Source organism: Capra hircus, unplaced genomic scaffold, assembly GCF_001704415.2.
Source record: "Capra hircus breed San Clemente unplaced genomic scaffold, ASM170441v1, whole genome shotgun sequence".
NCBI lineage: Eukaryota > Metazoa > Chordata > Mammalia > Artiodactyla > Bovidae > Capra > Capra hircus.
This window is the reverse complement of record NW_017189607.1, coordinates 85,332-105,573: the sequence shown is the minus strand read 5'-3', so window position 1 is coordinate 105,573 and position 20,242 is coordinate 85,332. Positions and strand designations below refer to the sequence as shown.

General features: G+C 44.9%; 1 protein-coding gene and 1 pseudogene across 1 annotated transcript; one reads left to right on the top strand and one right to left on the bottom strand.

The window, feature by feature from the left end:
• Positions 1-18,669, top strand: part of LOC108634560 — a 131,154-nt pseudogene extending 112,485 nt beyond the window's left edge.
• LOC108634558 (testis-specific Y-encoded protein 3-like) lies at positions 219-5,850 on the bottom strand. The gene is given in 8 exon segments (XM_018044548.1): positions 219-299; positions 2,885-2,968; positions 3,088-3,233; positions 3,333-3,444; positions 3,589-3,666; positions 4,258-4,532; positions 4,535-4,786; positions 5,793-5,850. Coding segments are annotated over 8 exon segments (1,086 nt in total).
• Positions 18,670-20,242: the final 1,573 nt, after the last annotated feature.

Sequence of the window (20,242 nt, the reverse complement as noted above, 5' to 3'; positions counted from 1 at the left end):
AGGGAGAAAAGTTGTAGAGAACTTCCATGTGGGACAGAACTTCATGTGGGACAACACCCTCAGGCATGCCCATGTTGGAGCCATTCTATCTGGGATGAGAGGGCAACACTTGGGGTACAGATGTTGAACTCTTCCTACCCCATTTGTGCCAGTCTGTCCTTTGCCTAATCAAGAAGTGGACACAATTCTGGAAAGCAGTCATCTACTTCAGGACCACCCTAAGTGCTGACCAGTCCTTCAGTGAGCTCCATATGCTCCAGGTGTTCCCGCTGGCCCTTGAACAGAGTAGTGACAAAGCCCTAGATGAAGGACAAGTCTGTTGTGGTTGAAAACATTCTGTGCTGAGCCAGTCAGCAAGGAAGAGAAACTGTCACCAGAGGGCTCATGAGAAAAGTGTTATTTCTACACCTTGGCTTGATATAGGCCCTTGGGCAAAGAGCTTAAGCCTTCCTTGAAAAAAGGAATATTTACCACTGAGCCATAGCAGCAGCAGCAGCAGTAGCATGGGACACAGAGCACATGGCTGGGTAGGTTGGCCCTAACATCCTCATTCCCCTCACTTCTGCCCCTGCACACTTTGTACCTAAACTGAGTTCCTGGGGAAAAAAAAATTAAAACACACAGTTCACATGACCTCAAACATCTATGATGGGATTTGTTTTCCTTTATCTGATTCCTTGCAATTTATCTTTTCCCCTGGCCACTTTTACCCGAAACTAATATCCTCACTGCCTTCCCACCCCTCACTTTCTCCCTAGGCCACAGGCCCCCTCTGTATACCTTATACCTGATCCCCTAAGATGCTACCTGGAAACCTAGCTCTGGGAAGCGGACTCTCAGCAAAGCTGACCGTGCACTCATATAATTGCTCTTATACATATAGCCTCTTAGGTTCATAGTGAGTTGAATGTTAAGGCCTTTTCCTTGTTCTGTACTCTTAAAATTATGATGATATGTGACAGAGAAGATACCTGGGTCACCACCTTCCAACAAAATTGTGTTCCACTGTTTCAATCTCTGGTCCTTGTTCACCAGACCCTCTCCATGAACATCCACATTTCTCTTGTAAAACTTCCAGACACACAGTTAATGGGCCCCTCACCTTCTTTCTCCATCCTCTCCAACCCAGACCCCATAGGAAGAACTGCATCCCTGACACAACCCCAACATATGATTTAACCCCCTCTACAAATTTCCATGGACTGGTAATTCACATGCAGTAAACTAAGAATCCTACATGCAGCTGAAGTGTTTGTCCTGAAATCCTGCCCAAACAATACGCAGACACACGCAGTAGATGCTTTTTATTTATCCTTCACAATTATTTCAGGTTTATTTGTGTCTCCCGCTCAATCCATTTCAGCACCAGACCACTCTTCATTAATTTCCCGTCCAAGAGAACTATGCTGGCCATTGATCTTCAAGTGAAGCAGCTTCTTTGGTTTTCTATTTTAGGTAAATGGGGACACTCCATCATAAGTTTCTCAAAATCTGAGGGGAGGGGGTTCCTTTCCATACAGAGAAAGAAATATGTAAACCTACCCTCTCTAAAAACACTAAAGACACCTTGAATCTTTCAAGTCAGTTCCCAGGGGAGAGTGTCTGTAAACTTTTACATTTCCTCTAAGAACACAGTAAAAAACACGCTTCCCAGTCTTCACCATAGAACTATTTACAATAGCTAGGACATGGAAGCAACCTATATGTCCATCGGTAGATGAAGGGGTAAGTTGGAGTACAGGCACACAATGGTATGTTACTCAGCTCTAAAAACGAACACATCTAGGTCAGTTCTAAGGAGATGGAATGAATGTGGAGCCTATTATACTGAGTGTAGCAAGTCAGAAAGAGAAAAACAAACACTGTACGTTAACACAAACATAAGGAGTTGAGAACCTTGTAAGCGGTACTGAACATCCAACATGCAGGGCAGCAAATAAGAGACGTATAAAGAATGAATGTGGAGCCTATTATACTGAGTGTAGTAAGTCAGAAAGAGAAGAACAAACACTGTATGTTAACACAAATATATGGAGTTGAGGACCTCATAGGTGGTACTGAACATCCAACATGCAGGGCAGCAAATAAGACACAGACACAAAAAGAACAGACTTTGGTCTCAGTGGGAGATGGTAATGGTGGGTTAACATGAGAAAATAGCCCTAAAACATTTACATTAGCTTATGTAAAATAGATGACCAGTGCGAGTTTGATGCATGAAGTAAGGCAACCAAAGTCATGCTGTGGGACAACCCAGAAAGACAGGTAGGGCAGGTCGGTGGGTGGTGGGTTCAGCATTTAGGGGGACACATGTTGGCCAATGTAGAGCAAAACCTGTCACAGTATTGTAAAGTAATTATCCTCCAGTTAAAATAAATAAAAGACTGTTCTCCATAATCCTGCACAGTGGTTACTATTCTCAGAATGAGGGTAGCAGGTGAAAAAGGTGAAAAAGAAAATTAAAACACAAAACAAGTGTGATGATCAAAATGGAATCAAATGATGGGTCAGTGGGGGAACCGCCTTGCACAAAGGAGACTCACAGATCTTTTAGGAAAGGGGACTTCATGAGGAATAGTAGGTGGGTCCCAATTTAAGAGGAGCCTGACGGTGGACTTGTTGGCCATGGAATGACAGTTCAGAGATGTGCAGCTGACTTAAACTGGAGTGACTTTGGCCTGGCCAGGCCACTTCCTCTGCCTCAAGTTCTCTAGTTAGAACCTGTTCTTCACTACAGTTCTGTACCCTTGCTGTCTCCTGCTGATTCCCTCATGCCCTGGTGTCACTCTGTATTCCACAGAGTCTCACTTTCTCCACAAGTGAAATTAATGACCCAAGTTCCTGGACAACACGTATGCCAGTGCTCAGACCCTGGGCACCTCACCTCTTGTCCTCCCGGTACCTGTGGTGGAGCCTTCTTCTTCACATAGTACTGCAAAGGATTGGGCCACAGATCCTTTACAATGATCTGCCAGGGAAATGAGCAAGGTCAGCACAGGGCTGGCCAGACCATGAGCCCTCCCATGTACCACCACCAACTCCAACATGTATCATCAGTTCTGGCCCAGTGGCTACATGGGACCCCACCTCAGCAATCCAGTCAGACCCTGAGAAGTTGTGGTCAAAGAACCAGTTGAAGAAGTTAATGCTGCTGTCATGGTGCCTGCGGCTGTATGCCTTACGTTCAAACCCCTGGTACCACTGAACTGGAGTCGAACAAGATGCTTGGTATCCTGCAGGAAAAGGCATATGGGAGAAAGACCTAAATCACTTTCCAATTCAACCTGCATTATTCTGCCCCCACCTCCCAAATCCAGGGAGCTGCTTCTCACCAGTGACGTTAATCAGATACTCCTTAACAATCCCTTCATTCTGGAAATACCTATTCCTCCAAAAGGACAATGTGATCTTGCAGTGATGGGTGGGATGCCTGTATTCCTCCACCTGCCAGGACAAAGTGTGGGGAGCTTGCGGGTGGGGTAGGTGTGCAACCCCTTTACAGAAGAGCTGTCCTTCCATGTTTTAGGGATAAACCATGTCCCCGCCCAGTAACCTCCCATCCACAATTATCAGTGTCCCCTGCCTGACCTTCAAGTTGGTCATGAAGTGAAGCATGTCCTCATCTTGGTTGCTCATCAAAATTGACATTTGGGGGTGGTTCATAAACTGCTTTAAGTCAAGGAGCCTCTAGATGCTAGAGGGAAAAGTGCTGGAAAAACAAAGCTAGCCTAAAGAGTAGAATGGTACTGTTTGACTTCAACTTGCTACTAGTTAACTCGTCACATTTCTTGACACAAACTGTGAATGCTGAATAAGGTCCAAGGCTGTGCCTATCCATGCACTACCAGGAGGTTCTGTTCCTAACAGCATAAGCTTCATCATAGCCCCTTGAAAGTTAGCTTACCTGTGGAAAACCAGCACTTCTAGCTAGAACCAGTATCATCACTTACTCAACACAACCTCGCCCCAAATTCACTCAGCTTTTTGGAGAAGAAATGGATTCCAGACAAGCCTTTTCTCTGAAGAGTCCCTGGTGCTAATGACAATTCTGATTGAGACCTCTGTAAATAAAGCCCAAGTATCAGTTTGTGCTAACCAGAATGCTAGGACATCACACCTACTTTCAGGAACAGATATGCAGGACCCATCATCCAAAAAAGAAAATTTTGTACCAAAACTGCCAGATCTGTAAACTGCTCCTGCAGTAGCCCAGGTTTAAAAAAAAAAAAAATTCACAAGCACCACACCAAGGGATACAACTTCGACCCAGAAGCCAGGGATTCCCTGGATGATGGCACTTCTGTGTTCTAGATGCACCCTCCGCCTCTGGCAGTTCTTATGTTTCAGGCGAGCATGCGCCCTTTGGGCTTTCTTATTCACGGGATCCAACTCCAGCTGCAGGGCCACCAGTGCCTCTAGTGCAGGCCGGTCACTCGGGGTTCCGGGCCTTGGATGTTCCTGGCCTTGCTCCTCCGAGGACACCTGCTCCTGCTCCTGGTACACCACCACCTCCGCGTCCTCCATGACGTCCACACCAGCAGCTGGAACTCCTGCCCGATTCCTGCCACCTCCCCCTCCTCCAGGGTCGCACCTTCTTCCACTGCCTCCACCCAGAAAAGGGCGGCCTCCTAGCCTGGCACACCACCTGGGGCCTGCATCGCCTCTGCCGCTCCCACCAGGCTGGTAGGCCCCAGGGCCCCTCCCTCGTGAGAACCCGGGCTCACAACTAAGATCCAGGATCCTGGAGTGCTGCCGCCTTCCTCTGGCCCTGTCTCTCCATTCTGTTCTCACCGTAGCCCCGAGCTGCAAACAAGCTGGACACTAGAGCACAGCAAACAGCCCTCACAGTCCACCCACTGGCCGCAGTATACCTGGTACTCCAACGGGTTACTTGCCCACAGCCAACGAACAGGGAAAGGGAGAGACGCATGCGCAGAACCCTGTGCCACCACCCACGTCTAATACGGCGGCGGGAAGGGGTTGAACTCTCCACCCTGACCTCCAGACCTCATCACAGAACCAATCAAATGGAGTCTAAAGGCGTTAGCTCTTTGGACACGCCCCTTGGAATTCTGGGCCTTCTGGCAGCAGGTGAAGATCCGCTAAACCCAGCCCAGTGCAAAGGGGGCGTGTCCTCGCAAGCTATTTGCATGCCTAACAATATAGCAGTGCCTGAGGAGCAACTGGGAGAGCCAGGCCACCTGCCGCTGCAATCATCCTCAAGCTTGAAATTGCCCCTGGGGCAGTGGGCGACTCCATGAGCTCAGGGATCCACACAGTTGAGACAGGTTTCCTGGGTACGTCAGAGACAGAGTTGCTCACTTCCGATCCAAACTGCAAGCCACGGGTTGGGGGTGGGGGGAGTAGGAGGGAGGGGGGCAGGGTTGGGGGGTTGGGAGGGGAGTGCACGGTGGAGTGGGTGGGGGAAGGTGGGCGGGCTGGGGGAGGGCTTATGCCAACCTCACCAATGTGCACGTGCTTTAGAGTCATCCCTAAACTTGTGCCTTAGGCTTGAGCAGTGTCAAGAATGCAGCCATCCTCTGAGGAAGAAGAAGAGCACTTTCCTCGCTAGCTGTCTGAACCCCACAGTGCAGCCCCTAGCCAACCCCCACTGAAGGCCCTGGCTTACACTCTGTCAGCTCTTGGCATTTCCCCCCGGCCTGCGGCTTAGAGCAGGCACCTGGGTAGTTAAGGATGTGCGCCTGTGGATGCACTTTGCAGAGGAACAGAGCTATTCCTGTAAGTGTTTCAAGTGGCCCAAAGTGCTCCTCCTGACCATTAGTTACTCGTACCTCCCTGCTCCATAGCTAAGGTGGGCACACTCAGGTTAAGTGCCTGGACAGTTTCCATTGCTCACGCTCTGTCTCCTAGGATGTCTGGTGTTTCACACTGAGCACCTACCTTAGGCCTGACACACTCACAGACCCACACACACAAACAGGTGACACAAGTACACACAGGTACACACACGTGTGCAACACACAGAGACACAAATGCAAGCAGGTGTTTCAGAGACTGAAGAACCAGTGGTTCGCATGAAATGCATAGATTTCTTTATTTCTCACAGGGAAATGTTCATTCTGGTCTTCAGATATGGAATATAGAGACGTCCAACTTTCATGGAGGAGAATAATGCCTAGATTTTGATACAGGAAATATAGAGAACTCCATATTTCATGGTGGACAGCCCTTGTTTTATACATTAGAAATACAAAGGATTAAGTATTTCACAAGGAAACGGTGGTGCCTAGAATTTCATTTATGAAATAGAGATAATTTCAATTCCATATTGGTTCCCCAGATGTTAATTACACACTTCATGTCAGTAAAATTTCATTGAGATTTTCATATAGGAAATGTATACAGTTTCATAATTCAAGAAGGGAAGTGTATCCAACTTTTCATATCTAAAATATATAAATTCCCCATTCATGTAGGAAAACATGTGCACAGATATACATCTGTGAAACAGACAAGATTCCACATATGATGAAGAAAATTATACAAGTACATTTTCAAATGTGAAATAGCAATTTCCTATTTCAGGTAGAAACATCTGCACCCATTTTCTCACATGTGAAATAGAGGAAATTACATATTTTGTGTAGAAAAATCATCATCCATGTTTTCATCTGCATGAAGCAGGGCATGCAAAGCAAGTGGTCTGGAACAACCCAGAAGAATAGCGTAGGAAGGGATGTGGGAGCGGCTGCAGGATGGGTGGGACACCTGTGCACTTATGCCTTATTAATGTTGATGCATGACAGAAACCATCACAATATTGTGTTGTAATTAACCCCCAGTTAAATTTTAAAAACTACTATGTTTTGAGAAAAGTAAAAGAAGAAAGGGACTCAACTGCTCTATGGTGGCATAAATGGGAAGGAAATCCAAAATTGATGGGATGTATGTATGGATGTGAGAGTTGGACTGTGAAGAAGGCTGAGCACTGACGAAGTGATGCTTTCGAACTCTGGTGCTGGAGAAGACTCTTGAGAGTCCCTTGGACTGCAAGGAGATCCAACCAGTCCATTCTAAAGAGATCAGCCCTGGGATTTCTCTGGAAGGAATGATGCTAAAGCTGAAACTCCAGTACTTTGGCTGTGAAGAGTTGACTCACTGGAAAAGATTCTGATGCTGGGAGGGATTGGGGGCAGGAGGAGAAGGGGACAACAAAGGATGAGATGGCTGGATGGCATCCCTGACTCGATGGACGTGAGTCTGAGTGAACTCCGGGAGTTGGTGATGAACAGGGAGGCCTGGCGTGCTGCAATTCATGGGGTCACAAAGAATCGGACACGACTGAACGTCTGAACTGAACTGAACTGATGTACACCTAAAATTGATTCAGTGTGACATACGTACAGCAGAAACTAAAGCAACACTGTTATGCAACTGTAGTCCAAATATGATTGTTGGAAATACATTACATGTCAACTATAATTCCAGCAGTGAATAAATAAATAGTAGCCCCGTTTGCAGTATATGTCCTTGAGGACATTATGCTAGGTTAAATACTTGAGTTAGAGGCAGACAAAAGCCTTTACATCACATGACATTGTCAAGTTCATATCCCTGTGTTATAGAAACAGATTAGAATGTGGTCCTCAGGCTAGTGGAAATGGCCCATGATGGCCCAGGTTACCAACTTTTACTTACAGGTTCAATAAGCTCATAAGGAAGATAGTGTAATAGAGGCAGGATGGAAAACAGAGCTGCAGGCCTCAGCCCAAGACCACTAGGGAAGTTACAAAACCCAACACCACCAACAGAAAACCTCTCAGCAGAATGTACTGAAAGATATATTACAGCCTTCCCACAGGGCCCTCCAGGCCCTTGGGCCTTGGGCTGGGTAATGAACTGTGGAGCTTGGACAAGCTTGAAGACAGGCTGTGTCCTGCAGAGTCCTGGAGCCCTTGCTGGACCCACTCACTGGCCTGGCCCAGATTTCAAAGCAATGGCCAATGTGTCCCATCCCCACCTCTGTGTCTGAATGGTTGTGGCAATCTCCATGGGTCACAGTGTATAGGACCCAGCTCCCCATTTGGGTAGACTGAGGAGGCTGAGGGTCAGCTGCATGCTGGGTACCTGGCTCCCTCATTGAAGGTGGCTGGGCAGTGTGTGGGGCCCTTGGTAAGGGAAGGGCATGGAGAACTGAGATCTGCCTCTTCCAGCTGGTACTAGGCACTCCTGGAATTAACAAGATTGAGTACTAGATGAATGTTCTCAGACAGGATAACCAGGCTATACAGGGACCCCCTCCTTGCAACCAGGACCTTGGAGGGTAAAAGTCAATCTTTGGAATCTCCTTTCAGGGCATAGGGAATAATATTTGTTTCCCTTGAGGATTACAGGACACAGTTAGCTGACCACCTCCTTAGCTCAAGAAGACAATATCTGACAGCAAGAAGTTTGCCACAGCTAATCACACTCCTCCCTCACGTTTCCTACATGTGGCCTTTGCTGAAAGCTTTGAGGGAGTTTGCGATTTTTCTTTGCATTGACTTAGGCTTTTATTCTTTTTTAATACAAGCATTTAAAGTTATAAGCACTTCTAGAATTCTAGAAGTGCATCTCACGAATTCTGATATGCTGTGGTTTTATTCTCACTCAGTTACAATATTTTCTAATCTTTCTTTATTTTTTACCTCTTTTTAAAATTTTATTTTAATTGGAGGTTAATTACTTTACATTATTGTGGTGGTTTTTGCCATACATTCACGTGAATCACATGCATTCCCCATCCTGATTCTCCCTCCCACATCCCTCCCCATCCCATCTTTCAGGGTCATCCCCTTGCACCAGCCCTGAGCACCCTGTCTCATGCATCGAACTGGGACTGGCGATATCTGTTTCATATATGATAATATACATGTTTCAATGCTATTCTCTCAAACCATCGCACCCTTGCCTTCTCCCACAGAATCCTAAAGTCTGTTCTTTACATCTGTGTCTCTTTTGCTGTCTCACATATAGGGTCATTGTTACCATCTTTCTAAATTCCATATATATGCATTGATTTTCCTTTCTGACTTACTTTTCTCTGCATAATAGGCTCCAGTTTCATCCACCTCACTGGAACTGATGCAAATGCATTCTTTTTAATAGCTGAGTAATATTCTACTGTCTATATATACCACAAATTTGATCTCCATTTGTCTGCCGATAGACATCTAGATTGCTTCCATGTCCTCTCTGTTGTAAACAGAGCTGCAATGAACATTGGGCCACACGTATCTTGTAATTCTGGTTTCTTCGGTGTGTATGCCCAGCAGAGGAATTGCAATTATATTTCCAGGTTTTTGAGGAATCTTTACATTGTTCTCCATAATGGCTGTACTAGTTTCAATTCACACCGACAGTGTGAGAGAGTTCCTTTTTCTCCCCACCCTCTCAAACATTTATTGTTTGTAGACTTTTGGATAGCAGCCTTTCTGACCGGCCTGATGTAGCACCTCATTGTGGTTTTGATTTGCATTTCTCTGATCATAAGTTGTATTGAGCATCTTTTCCTGTGTTTGATAGCCATCTGTATGTGTTTCTTGGAGAAATGTCTGTTTAGTTCTTTGGCCCATTTTTTGATTGGGTCGCTTACTTTTCTGGAATTGAGTGCAGGAATTGCTGATATATTTTTCAGATTAGTTATTTTTCTGTTGCTTCATTTGCTATTATTTTTTCCCATTCTGAATGCAGTCTTTTCACCTTGCTTATAGTTTCCTTCGTTGGCAAAAGCTTTTAAGTTTAATTAGATCCCATTTGTTTTATTTTTTCTTTTATTCCCATTATTCTGGGAGGTAGGTCATAGAGAATCCTACTGTGATTTACATCAGGGAATGTTTTGCCTATGTTTTCCTGTAGGAGTGTTATAGTTTGTGGTCTTAGGTTTAGACCTTCCATCCATTTTGAGTTTATTTTTTGCTCATGATGTTGGAAAGTGTTCTAGTTTCATTCTTTTATGAGTGGTTGACCAGATTTCCCAGCATCAATTGTTGAAGAGATTGTCTTCCCTCCATTGTATCTTCTTGCCTCCTTTGTCCATAGGTGCGTGGATTTTGCTCTGGGCTTTCTATTTTGTTCCATAGATCTATATTTTATTGTCTTTGTGCCAGTACCATACTGTCTTGATGACTGTTGCTTTGTAGTATAGCCTGAAATCAGGCGGGCTGATTCCTGCAGTTCCATTCTTCCTTCTCAAGATTGCTTTGGCTATTGGAGGTTTTTTGGATTTCCATACAAATTGTGAAAGTGTTGGTTCTAGTTCTCTGAAAAATACCCTTGGCATCTTAATAGGGACTGCATTCAAGCTATAGATTGCTGTGGGTAGTATATTCATTTTCACTATATTAGTCCTTCCATTCCATGAACACTGTTTATTTCTCCATCTATTTTTGTCATTCATCAGTGTTTTATAGTTTTCTATATGAAAGTCTTTTGTTTCTGTAGGTAGATTGTGATTTTTAAAGGCATAAGCCACCCATCTCCTTGCATGGCTCTGCAACAAAGCATATCTCTGCTTTAAACTCCAGTGTTTCAATATTGCTTGGCCTAAGGATGTTGGTTGCATGGGTATTTTGTTACAGTAGCAAGTTATCTTTCAAGTCTATGGATGGTAACAGGCTCTCTGAGAGAATGACTCAGTTCAAAACCACATACACTCAGAAAAGTACGAGCAGTTTTTCCTTCTGTATAAAGCAAATTAGCAGAGACTGATAGCTCCCCCAATTACCAGGTGAATTTAGGACCAAGTGTGACAAAGGTTGTCATCTGGTCTTCCTCAAAGACTACGTACTATTTTGAAAATTTTGTAATGAGCTGATTTTCTAGGATGCATATGTAAAGTATATCTTTTGTCTTGTCAGTCTTTTAGTAGTTTGCTTATTGAGTGTGCATCAAATTATATTTTAACACTTACTCCAAGATAGAAATGCTTTCCTCCCATTACGTCTTTGAGGAGAGAATTTCTAGATTGATTATAAATTCTGAATTTTTTCTTCATCTGTATTACCCCTGGACAATCCGTTTTTCTTAACCAGTTGTTTTCTGTGTTGTGGAGACATACTTCATAGGAGTGAACAGAGAGAGAAAGATACAGCAGTACCAAGTGGAAAGAAGAAACTCGATATTATGGAATAAATTGTATTCTCTCAGAATGTGTATCTTGAAGCTCTAACAGTACTTTATGTATAGTCAAACTGCATAAATTATCATTTATTTCTGACCCCTTTTGGAAATAGGGTCTCTGTATAGGTAGTTGGGTTAATACCACTGACACTTTATAAGAGCAGGAGATCAGTCACAATCAACACAGAGACATTACTATGTGAAGACAAAGGCAAAAAAATGGCCAGTCAGAATCCAAAAGAGACGTTAGAAGAAGACAAATCTGCCTACTCTTTGATTACTGACTGGATTTCCAGGGTTTGGAGAAGACATTTATTGAAGCTACCTGGTATGGGCCACTTTGTTATGGCAACACTAGCAAACCAGTACATGCACTTTCTCTGGAAAAGAAACTGTCAGTTCCAAAACAGGCATCGTTTTCATACTTTTTAAAAATTTTTATTTATTTTAATTGGAGGTTAATTAATTTACAATATTGTATTGGCTCTGTCATACATATATTTTCAGGGAATGGAAAATGCAAAAGAGCTCTTTTTCCCATCAACTGATAATCCTCATGGATTCCGCGTGCTCCCTAAGAGATTTCACTGTCATTTTAGAGATTCAGCTGGGCTAGAACGTACTCCTCTTTCATAGGTCAAGTTGATCTATTAGATTGAGCATAATTCATAGGCAGTGGTAGATGAAAATAAGCACATCAGGAAGGCAGTCTGACCTCATTAAAAAGATACAGCCCTCTCCTTTTAAATCCTAGGAGGCAAATGGTAGTGACCAAGGCATTGCTGCCTATTGCATTAGTTAAATCACAAAGTTGTGATGTCATGGTCACCATGACATCATGGTAAGGAGGGAGGTCTAGGCCTCCCTAAACCTCCCTTCACCAAGACAGTAGGCTGCAGTAGCCATGAGGCAGCCTAGAGGATTACAAGTCTTCTCAAACCATTGGAGCCGCCTGGGCCTGCCCCACACACAGTTGGCCAGGTGGGCGTGTTGGTGTCACCTTGTCCACAGCAGAGTTTGTTGTCTATGGCCGGCACTCTTCTCTCCAGTCCTCTGGATTCCTGAGACCCCAAAGAGGCCACCATTCTAGCTTCCTAACTACATATATGGAGAAAACAGGAAGACAATCCAGTCCAGACTGAAGGGCCCCAACCCATGGAGAGGTACATGGTCCTCAACCCCAACAAGGGCCACTGTGAGCAGCAAAGCCACAGCTCCAGGCAGGCTCACCATTAACACTTTCAGCCATGCCAGGGGCACATCCCCAGGACTGATAAAGGGTATAAACTTAAAGTCCTCTACCAGCTCAAGAAACTGTGCTAGCAAGACCTCTCAACCGTCGATGTTAGCCACGCCTGGAAGAGTCTCTACTGCAGCACATCAGGACCAAGCCATGCTCAAATAATATTGGAGGTAACAGTAAGGTACAGTAGGCCTTGGAGAAGACGAACACCCAAAGTGAAGCCATATAGAAGCCTTTAATGCCAGTTTCAGAGAGAAAATGCTCATCTCCCAGATGATCAGATCAATAGGATTCAAATCACTAACAACACTCAGCTTAGCTAAAAGGAAGTGCAGGTTCCCTCTTTGGAACTTAATTAATCTCAATGCTGGCCTATCTTCAGCCTCTCATTTCCATTCCTCAGATGTTGCCAGTCAGTCAGCAGGCAGCTCAAAATATGGACAACGGATGGGCACTCATGGAATTCAGTGAAGACTCTAAGAACAGAGAATCTTTACCAGGCCAGGGACAGAAAATCTGCTACAGGCAGGTGATATGATGGAGGAATTTGGAAAGGAGAATGAAGGAGAGATTTCTGAGCTATGATCTGACTTCCTGAGGTGGTAGGAGCTGCTTCAGACATGTCTGCAGGGCTTGGGGACTTATTGCCAAATTTAATTTAAAAAAAATGTGGCCACTGCCCTCCGAGCGTTTACGGTTTTAGTGCCTCAGCATACCAGACTCGATAGACGTGAGTCTTAGTGAACTCCAGGAGTTGGTGATGGACAGGGAGGCCTGGCATGCTTCGATTTATGTGCTCGCAAAGAGTCGGACATGATTGAGCGACTGAACTGAACTGAACTGATGCCAGACTAGACTAAGTGCAGTGTCACCAGTTGGAAATTCAGGACATATTTCTGTTAGCCTTTCTATTCAGCAGAAGTGATGGGACCAGATGCCATGACCTTAGTTTTTTGAATGTTGAGTTCTAAGGCAGATTTTTCACTGTCCAGTTTGACATTCATCAGCACAGACTCTTCAGCTCCTCCTTGCTTTCTGACAAACGGTGGTGTCATCTGCATATCTGAGGTTGTCGTCTGCACATTTGAAATATGCATATCTGCATATCTGAGGTTGATATTTCTCCCAGCTATCTTGATTCCAGCTTGAGCTTCATCGAATCCGACCTTTCCTTTGATGTACTCTGCATAGAAGTTAAATAAGCAGAGTGGCAATACTTTGTTTTGTTTGTTGTCAAGGTCAACAGCCTTGACATACTCCTCTCCTCCAATTTGGAACCAGTCCCTTGTTCCACGTCCGATTCTATCTGTTGATTCTTCACCTGCATACAGATTTCTCAGGGTCTGGTAAGTTGTTCTAGTGTTGGTGTTTCCTTAAGCATTTTCCAGTTTGTTGTGATCCACACAGTCCGAGGCTCTAGCATACTCAGTGAAGCAGAACTGCATGTTTTTCTTGAATTCTCTTGCTTTTTCTGTGATCCAGCGGTTTTTGGCAATATACTCTCTGGATCCTCTGCCTTTTCTACATCCCTCTTGATTATCTAGAAGTTCTTGGTTCACTTGCTGTTGAAGACTTGGAGACTTTGAGCATTCCTTTGCTAGTGTGTGAGATGAGTGCAATTGTTGGTAGTCTGAACATTCTTTGACATGCTGTTTCTTTGGGATAGGAACGAAAACTGACCTTTTTCAGTACTGTGGCCACTGCTGAGTTTTCCAAATTTGCTGGGGTATTGAGTACAGCACTTTCATAGCCTCATCATTTAGGATTTGACATAGTTCAGCCAGAATTCCATCACCTCCACTAGCTTTGTTCATAGTGGTAGTTCCTAAGGCCCAGTTGACTTCTTGCTCCAGGAAGTCTGGCTGTAGCTGAGTGAGCACACCATCGTGGTTATCCCAGTCATTGTCAGTAGTTCTTCTGTGTACTCTTGGCACCTCTTCTTAGTATTGTCTGCTTCAGTTAGGTCCATACCGTTTTTTGTCCTTTATTGTGCCCCTCTTTGCATGAAATGTTCCCTTGGTATGTCTAACTTTCTTGAGGAGATCTCTAGTCTTTCTCAGTCTATGATTTTCCTTTATTTCTTTGCATTGAATGCTTAGGAAGGCTATGTTCTCTCTCCTTGCTCTGCCTCAGAACTCTGCATTCAGGTGGATATATCTTTCCTTTTCTCCTTTGCTTTTCACTTCTCTTCTTCACTCAGCTATTTGAAAGGCCTTCTCAGACCACCATTTGCCTTTTTACAGTTCTTCGTGGGGATGGTTTTCATCACTTCTTCCCGTAGAGTGTTACAAACCTCTGTCTGTAGTTCCAAGCATATTTCACACCTAGTGACCTGGGAAATGCAGCGAGCCAGCCAGGAGTCTCCATCACAGCAGCAGGTGGTGGGGCTGTTACTGACACCCTACCTAATCCCAGGCCTTACCCACTACTCTTTATTACTGATGTCATCATTTTATTTAATCCTCCAAACCCTTCCCCCACAATTTGGGTACCATTCCAGGTTCAATGCATGAGACATGCTGCTTGGGGCTGGTGCACTGGGATGACCTAGAGAGTCAGACATGAGCTGGTCTGTCTGCTTTGACACAACCCTTCAGCCAGATAGCTGTGGAGTGCAAACAGGGGGAAAATGAAAAGGCTTGAGCTCACAGTCCTGGACAGGCCTCGAGAGACCTCCAGCTCAGCTCACACTCTAGAGTAATACTGAAGCACTCCCTAATACTGACAATTCAGGATATTCCCCCACCCCTCCAAGCCCCCCACCCCAGTCATCAGTCTCCCTGGGACGTTCTTCTCCCCACTCCACCCTCTGCACCATGACTGAGCAACTGAACTGAACTGATGTCCTTATTTCCACCTGTAATCTTGTGCAGTGTCCAGTGATCCTGCTCATGGTTTAGTATGCATTTTTAAAAGCGTTAGCCTTCTTTGAATGCCTTAAGTTGGAAAATGGCGACACTGACCCACCAGCTCTCCATTGCTAAGATCACTAGCCTATAGGAGACCAGGATAGAGAGCTGCTGGGGTTGCACAGACTCAAGCTCTCTTCCAGACTGTAGCTCTCTGCCAGTTTCTGAGGATGCTGTGCTATGTCTTCAGTTAGCAACAGGTGTGATACACAATGTACCTCTGTCCCAACCACTATGGATGACCTGCCTCAACGAAACTAACCAGCCCAGAAGTATAAGTATGAACCCACCTCATGGCCAACAGGGAACTTTTCCCAGCAGCCAAAGAGCTCGTCTTGTGAGTGTCTGTGTGTATGTGTCTGTTCTTTCTGGTGTGTCTTTTCCTGAGGGATGGGTCTTGGCTGTGCCTGGTTTCTTCCTTGCTGTGCCTCTGATGGCCATTGGAAGCTGAAGTAGGAAATGAGAGAGTGAGGACGGATAGTCTGGCTTCTTTCTCTCTCTCTCTCTCTCATTTTTTTTAAACAGACTAAGCAGCTCATGGGATCTTAGTTCCCCATGTATAGACTGAACCTGTAAACCTGTACCCTTGACAGTGGAAGCACCAAATCCTAACCAGGACTTGCACCTGGTTGAAAGCATCAAGTCCAAACCAGCACCAATTCCCCTAACCAGGGAATTCCCAATCTGGCTTCTTGAAGGAGCTCCGTCCTTGCTCTTTTCATGATGCACCATGGAGTAACACCCATTGTCCTCCACAGTGACTGGCTGAACCAGCCAGCGTGTCCTGTCCTGTCCGTGGGAGAGGTCAGGCTCTTCAGTTACTCAGGTGGCCAGCCTGGCTCTGGGATGTGGCTTCTGTGCTAAGTAAGCTAAGCCCTGATGTCCAGCTGGTCTCTGCCTTCAACAGAGCTGGGGAGACTGAATGTAACTTCACTGCATTTTTGTCAGAGTTTCCATGTTGTGATGACCAGCTGCATCACTGACCTTCCAGAGGACTAACAGTGTAGGTGTCATGAGTAGGGAGGAATATGTAAGAAGAGGTGGACAAGAACCATAAGAGAGCTTGACCATGGACCCCAGCTCTGCCCTCCACAATAACACCCCCTTTGGGTCCCAGATGGAAGTGATGAGGAAGCGTTCTCTCCTGAGTGAATATATAACTTGGGAGGTCCTTATCACTGTCTTTGCTTCTTCTCTTCCAGAGCCAGAGCTCAGGAAATCACCATGCCTGCCTATCACTAGGTGATGATAAGAGTAGTCACCCTTCTAGGTGATGGTCTGGTCCCTTGCTGCCTCACTCTGATTCTGTGTCTAAGCTTCGCAGTTCAGTCAGTTCAGTTCACTTCAGTTCAGTCGCTCAGACATGTCCGACTCTCTGTAACCCCATGAATCGCAGCATGCCAGGCTTCCCTGTCCATTACCAACTCCCGGAGTTCACTCAAACTCACGTCCATCGAGTCTGTGATGCATTCCAGCCATCTCATCATCTGTCATCCCCTTCTCCTGACCCCAATCCCTCCCAGCATCAGAGCTTTTGCCAATGAGTCAAGCCCACTACTCTTTATTACAATGAGGTTGCCAAAGTACTGGAGTTTCAGCTTTAGCATCATTCCTTCCAAAGAAATCCCAGGGCTGATCTTCAGAATGGACTGGTTAGATCTCCTTGCCGTCCAAGGCACACTAAAAGCATCAATTCTTTGGCGTTCAGCTTTCTTCATAGTCCAACTCTCACATCCTTACATAACCACTGGAAAAAACCGTACCCTTGACTAGACGGACCTTAGTCGGCAAAGTAATATATCTGCTTTTCAATATGCTATCTAGGTTGGTCATAACCTTTATTCCAAGGAGAAAGTGTCTTTTAATTTCATGGCTGCAGTCACCAGTGATTTTGGAGCCCCCAAAAATAAAGTCTGACACTGATTCCTCTGTTTTCTCATCTACTTCCCAGGAAGTGATGGGACCAGATGCATGATCTTTGCGTTCTGATTGTTGAGCTTTAAGCCAACTTTTTCACTCACCTCTTTCACTTTCATCAAGAGGCTTTTTAGTTCCTCTTCACTTTCTGCCATAAGGGTGGTGTCATCCGCATATCTGAGGTTATTGATGTTTCTCCCAGCAATCCTGATTCCAGCTTGTGCTTCTTCCAGCCCAGGGTTTCTCATGATGTACTCTGCATAGAAGTTAAAGAAGCAGGGTGACAGTACACAGCTTTGACATACTCCTTTTCCTTTAGAACCAGTCTGTTGTTCCATGTCCATTTCTAACTGTTTCCTGACCTGCATACAGGCTTCTCAGGAGACAGGTCAGATAGTCTGGCATTCCCATCTCTTTCAGAATTTTCTGCAGTTTACTGTGATCCACACAGTCAAAGGCTTTGGTATAGTCAATGAAGCCAACTTCTTTTGTTCAAATATTATCATCCCACCTCAAGAAGTTAAAAAATGTTTTGTCCCAATCTGTCTAAACTTGGTAAATGATCTAAGGTATGATGGGATCTTAGTCATGTGCTGATGGGTCTCAGAGTCAGCCACCCTACTGAGCCTGCAGGCTGGGCCGTCTCCCAGCTGGACGGAAAACTCATTTGGCTCTTCCTTCAGTGTTGTTACATCTTACTCATCCACAGTGTAGCTCCTTACAATGCACATGTCCTTGTAGCTCCCTTAGGTCTTACTCTGGTTCTTTCATCCTTCAGTTGGCCCTGTAGCTTTTCCTTACTGGGAGCCAGTAGATCTTAACCATTAAACCAGCTGGGTTCAACCATTCTGGTCCTCCCTCCTTTTCCTTTGGCTGGTTTAGGTATAAGTCTGTTTTCAAGTTGCCTATACAATGATGAAAGAAACTCCATTAACAGAAGTAAATAGAGAACGCCAAATCTCAGTGCCTTTTTTAGTGCCCAAGTTTGAGCATAACAAGGGCCTGGGGTACTTAATGTCTGCTCATGCAGCAAGAGTGCCTAAAACAAGCACTGCATAAGAAACATCTTCCTCAATGTGTTAGTACCTTTCCCACTCTTTATTTCCTCTGAGCATGATGCCCTTCTGTTTTTTCCAACCAGCTCTTGTTAAATCCTTAAAGACCCCAAAATTCAGGTCAGTAAGTGGTGGCAGGATTTTTCCCCTGTGGGTTGGGGGGAGTCTGGAGAGGAAGGTGGCTTCCTGGGGGAGCAGGTGCAGATCAAGTAGAAGGGGGTGGGCAGGAATGGCCAGGGATGGGCAGGAATGCTAAACCCCCCTTTCCCGTTGGCTTCCCTCCTGCCCAGACCATTTCCAGAGCAGTAAATCCAGTTGTTGGAGAGGCAGTGAGGAGAAGCAAGGGTCAGCCTTCTCTGAGCATAACACTAGTACCAGTTCAAAGAGCCGCATCCCAAAAAAGTCCCATCTGGACACGTTCTGAGACTCAGGACATGCTGGGACACAGCCACCCATCCTGCGGAGAGGAACAACCCAGACACCAGAGAAACCAGTACCAGCAAAAAGACGTGAAACAGGAGGACCGCCACCGTCATACTTGGCCTCTGCACCTGGTAGGCAGGGCAGGCCACACTGCCTCATGTCTGGCATTTCCCTTGATAAAGACTGTTCCACCCATATGGAACCTTTACTTAAGATGTAAGTAAATGTATGTACTAAATAGGAAATGCAGTACTTGGATGCAGTCTCAAAAAAGACAGAATGATCTCTGTTTGTCTCCAAGGCAAACCATTCCCTATCACAGTTATCCAAGTCTATGCCCCAACCAGTAATGCTGAAGAAGCTGAAGTTGAACGGTTTTATGTAGACCTACAAGACTTTTTAGTACTAACACCCAAAAAGAGATGTCCTTTTCATTATAGGGGACTGGAATGTGAAAGTACGAAGTCAAGAAACACCTAGAGTAACAGGCAAATTTGGCCTTGGAATGCGGAATGAAGCAGGGCAAAGACTAATAGAGTTTTGCCAAGAACGTGCACTTGTCATAACAAACACCCTTTTCCAACAACACAAGAGACAACTCTACACATGGACATCACCAGATGGTCAACACGGAAATCAGATTGATTATATTCTATGCAGCCAAAGATGGAGAAGCTCTATACAGTCAATAAAAACAAGACCAGGACCTGACTGTGGCTCAGATCATGAACTCCTTATTGCCAAATGCAGACATAAATTGAAGAAAGTAGGGAAAACCGCTAGACTATTCAGGTATGACCTAAATCAAATCCCTTATACTTATACAGTGGAAGTGGAAAATAGATTTATGGGCCTAGATCTAATAGATAGAGTGCCTGATGAACTATGGAATAAGGTTCGTGACATTGTACAGGAAACAGGAATCAAGACCATCCCCATGGAAAAGAAATGCAAAAAAGCAAAATGGCTGTCTGGGGAGGCCTTACTGTGGAGAAGAAAGGTGAAAAGGAAAGATATAAGCGTCTGAATGCAGAGTTCCAAAGAATAGCAAGAAGAGATAAGAAAGCCTTCTTCAGCGATCAATGCAAAGAAATAGAGGAAAAGAACAGAATGGGAAAGACTAGAGATCTCTTCAAGAAAATTAGAGATGCCAAGGGAACATTTCATGCAAAGATAGGCTCGATAATGGATAGAAATGGTCTGGACCTAACAGAAGCAGAAGATATTAAGAAGAGGTGGCAAGAATACATGGAAGAACTGTACAAAAAAGATCTTCACGACCCAGATATTCATGATGATGTGATCACTAATCTAGAGCCAGACATCTTGGAGAGTGAAGTCAAGTGGGCCTTAGAAAGCATCACTATGAACAAAGCTAGTGGAGGTGATGGAATTCCAGTTGAGCTGTTTCAAATCCTGAAAGATGATGTTGTGAAAGTGCTGCACTCAATATGCCAGCAAATATGGAAAACTCAGCAGTGGCCACAGGACTGGAAAAGGTCAGTTTTCATTCCAGTTCTAAATAAAGGCAATGCAAAAGAATGCTCAAACTACCGTACAATTGCACTCATCTC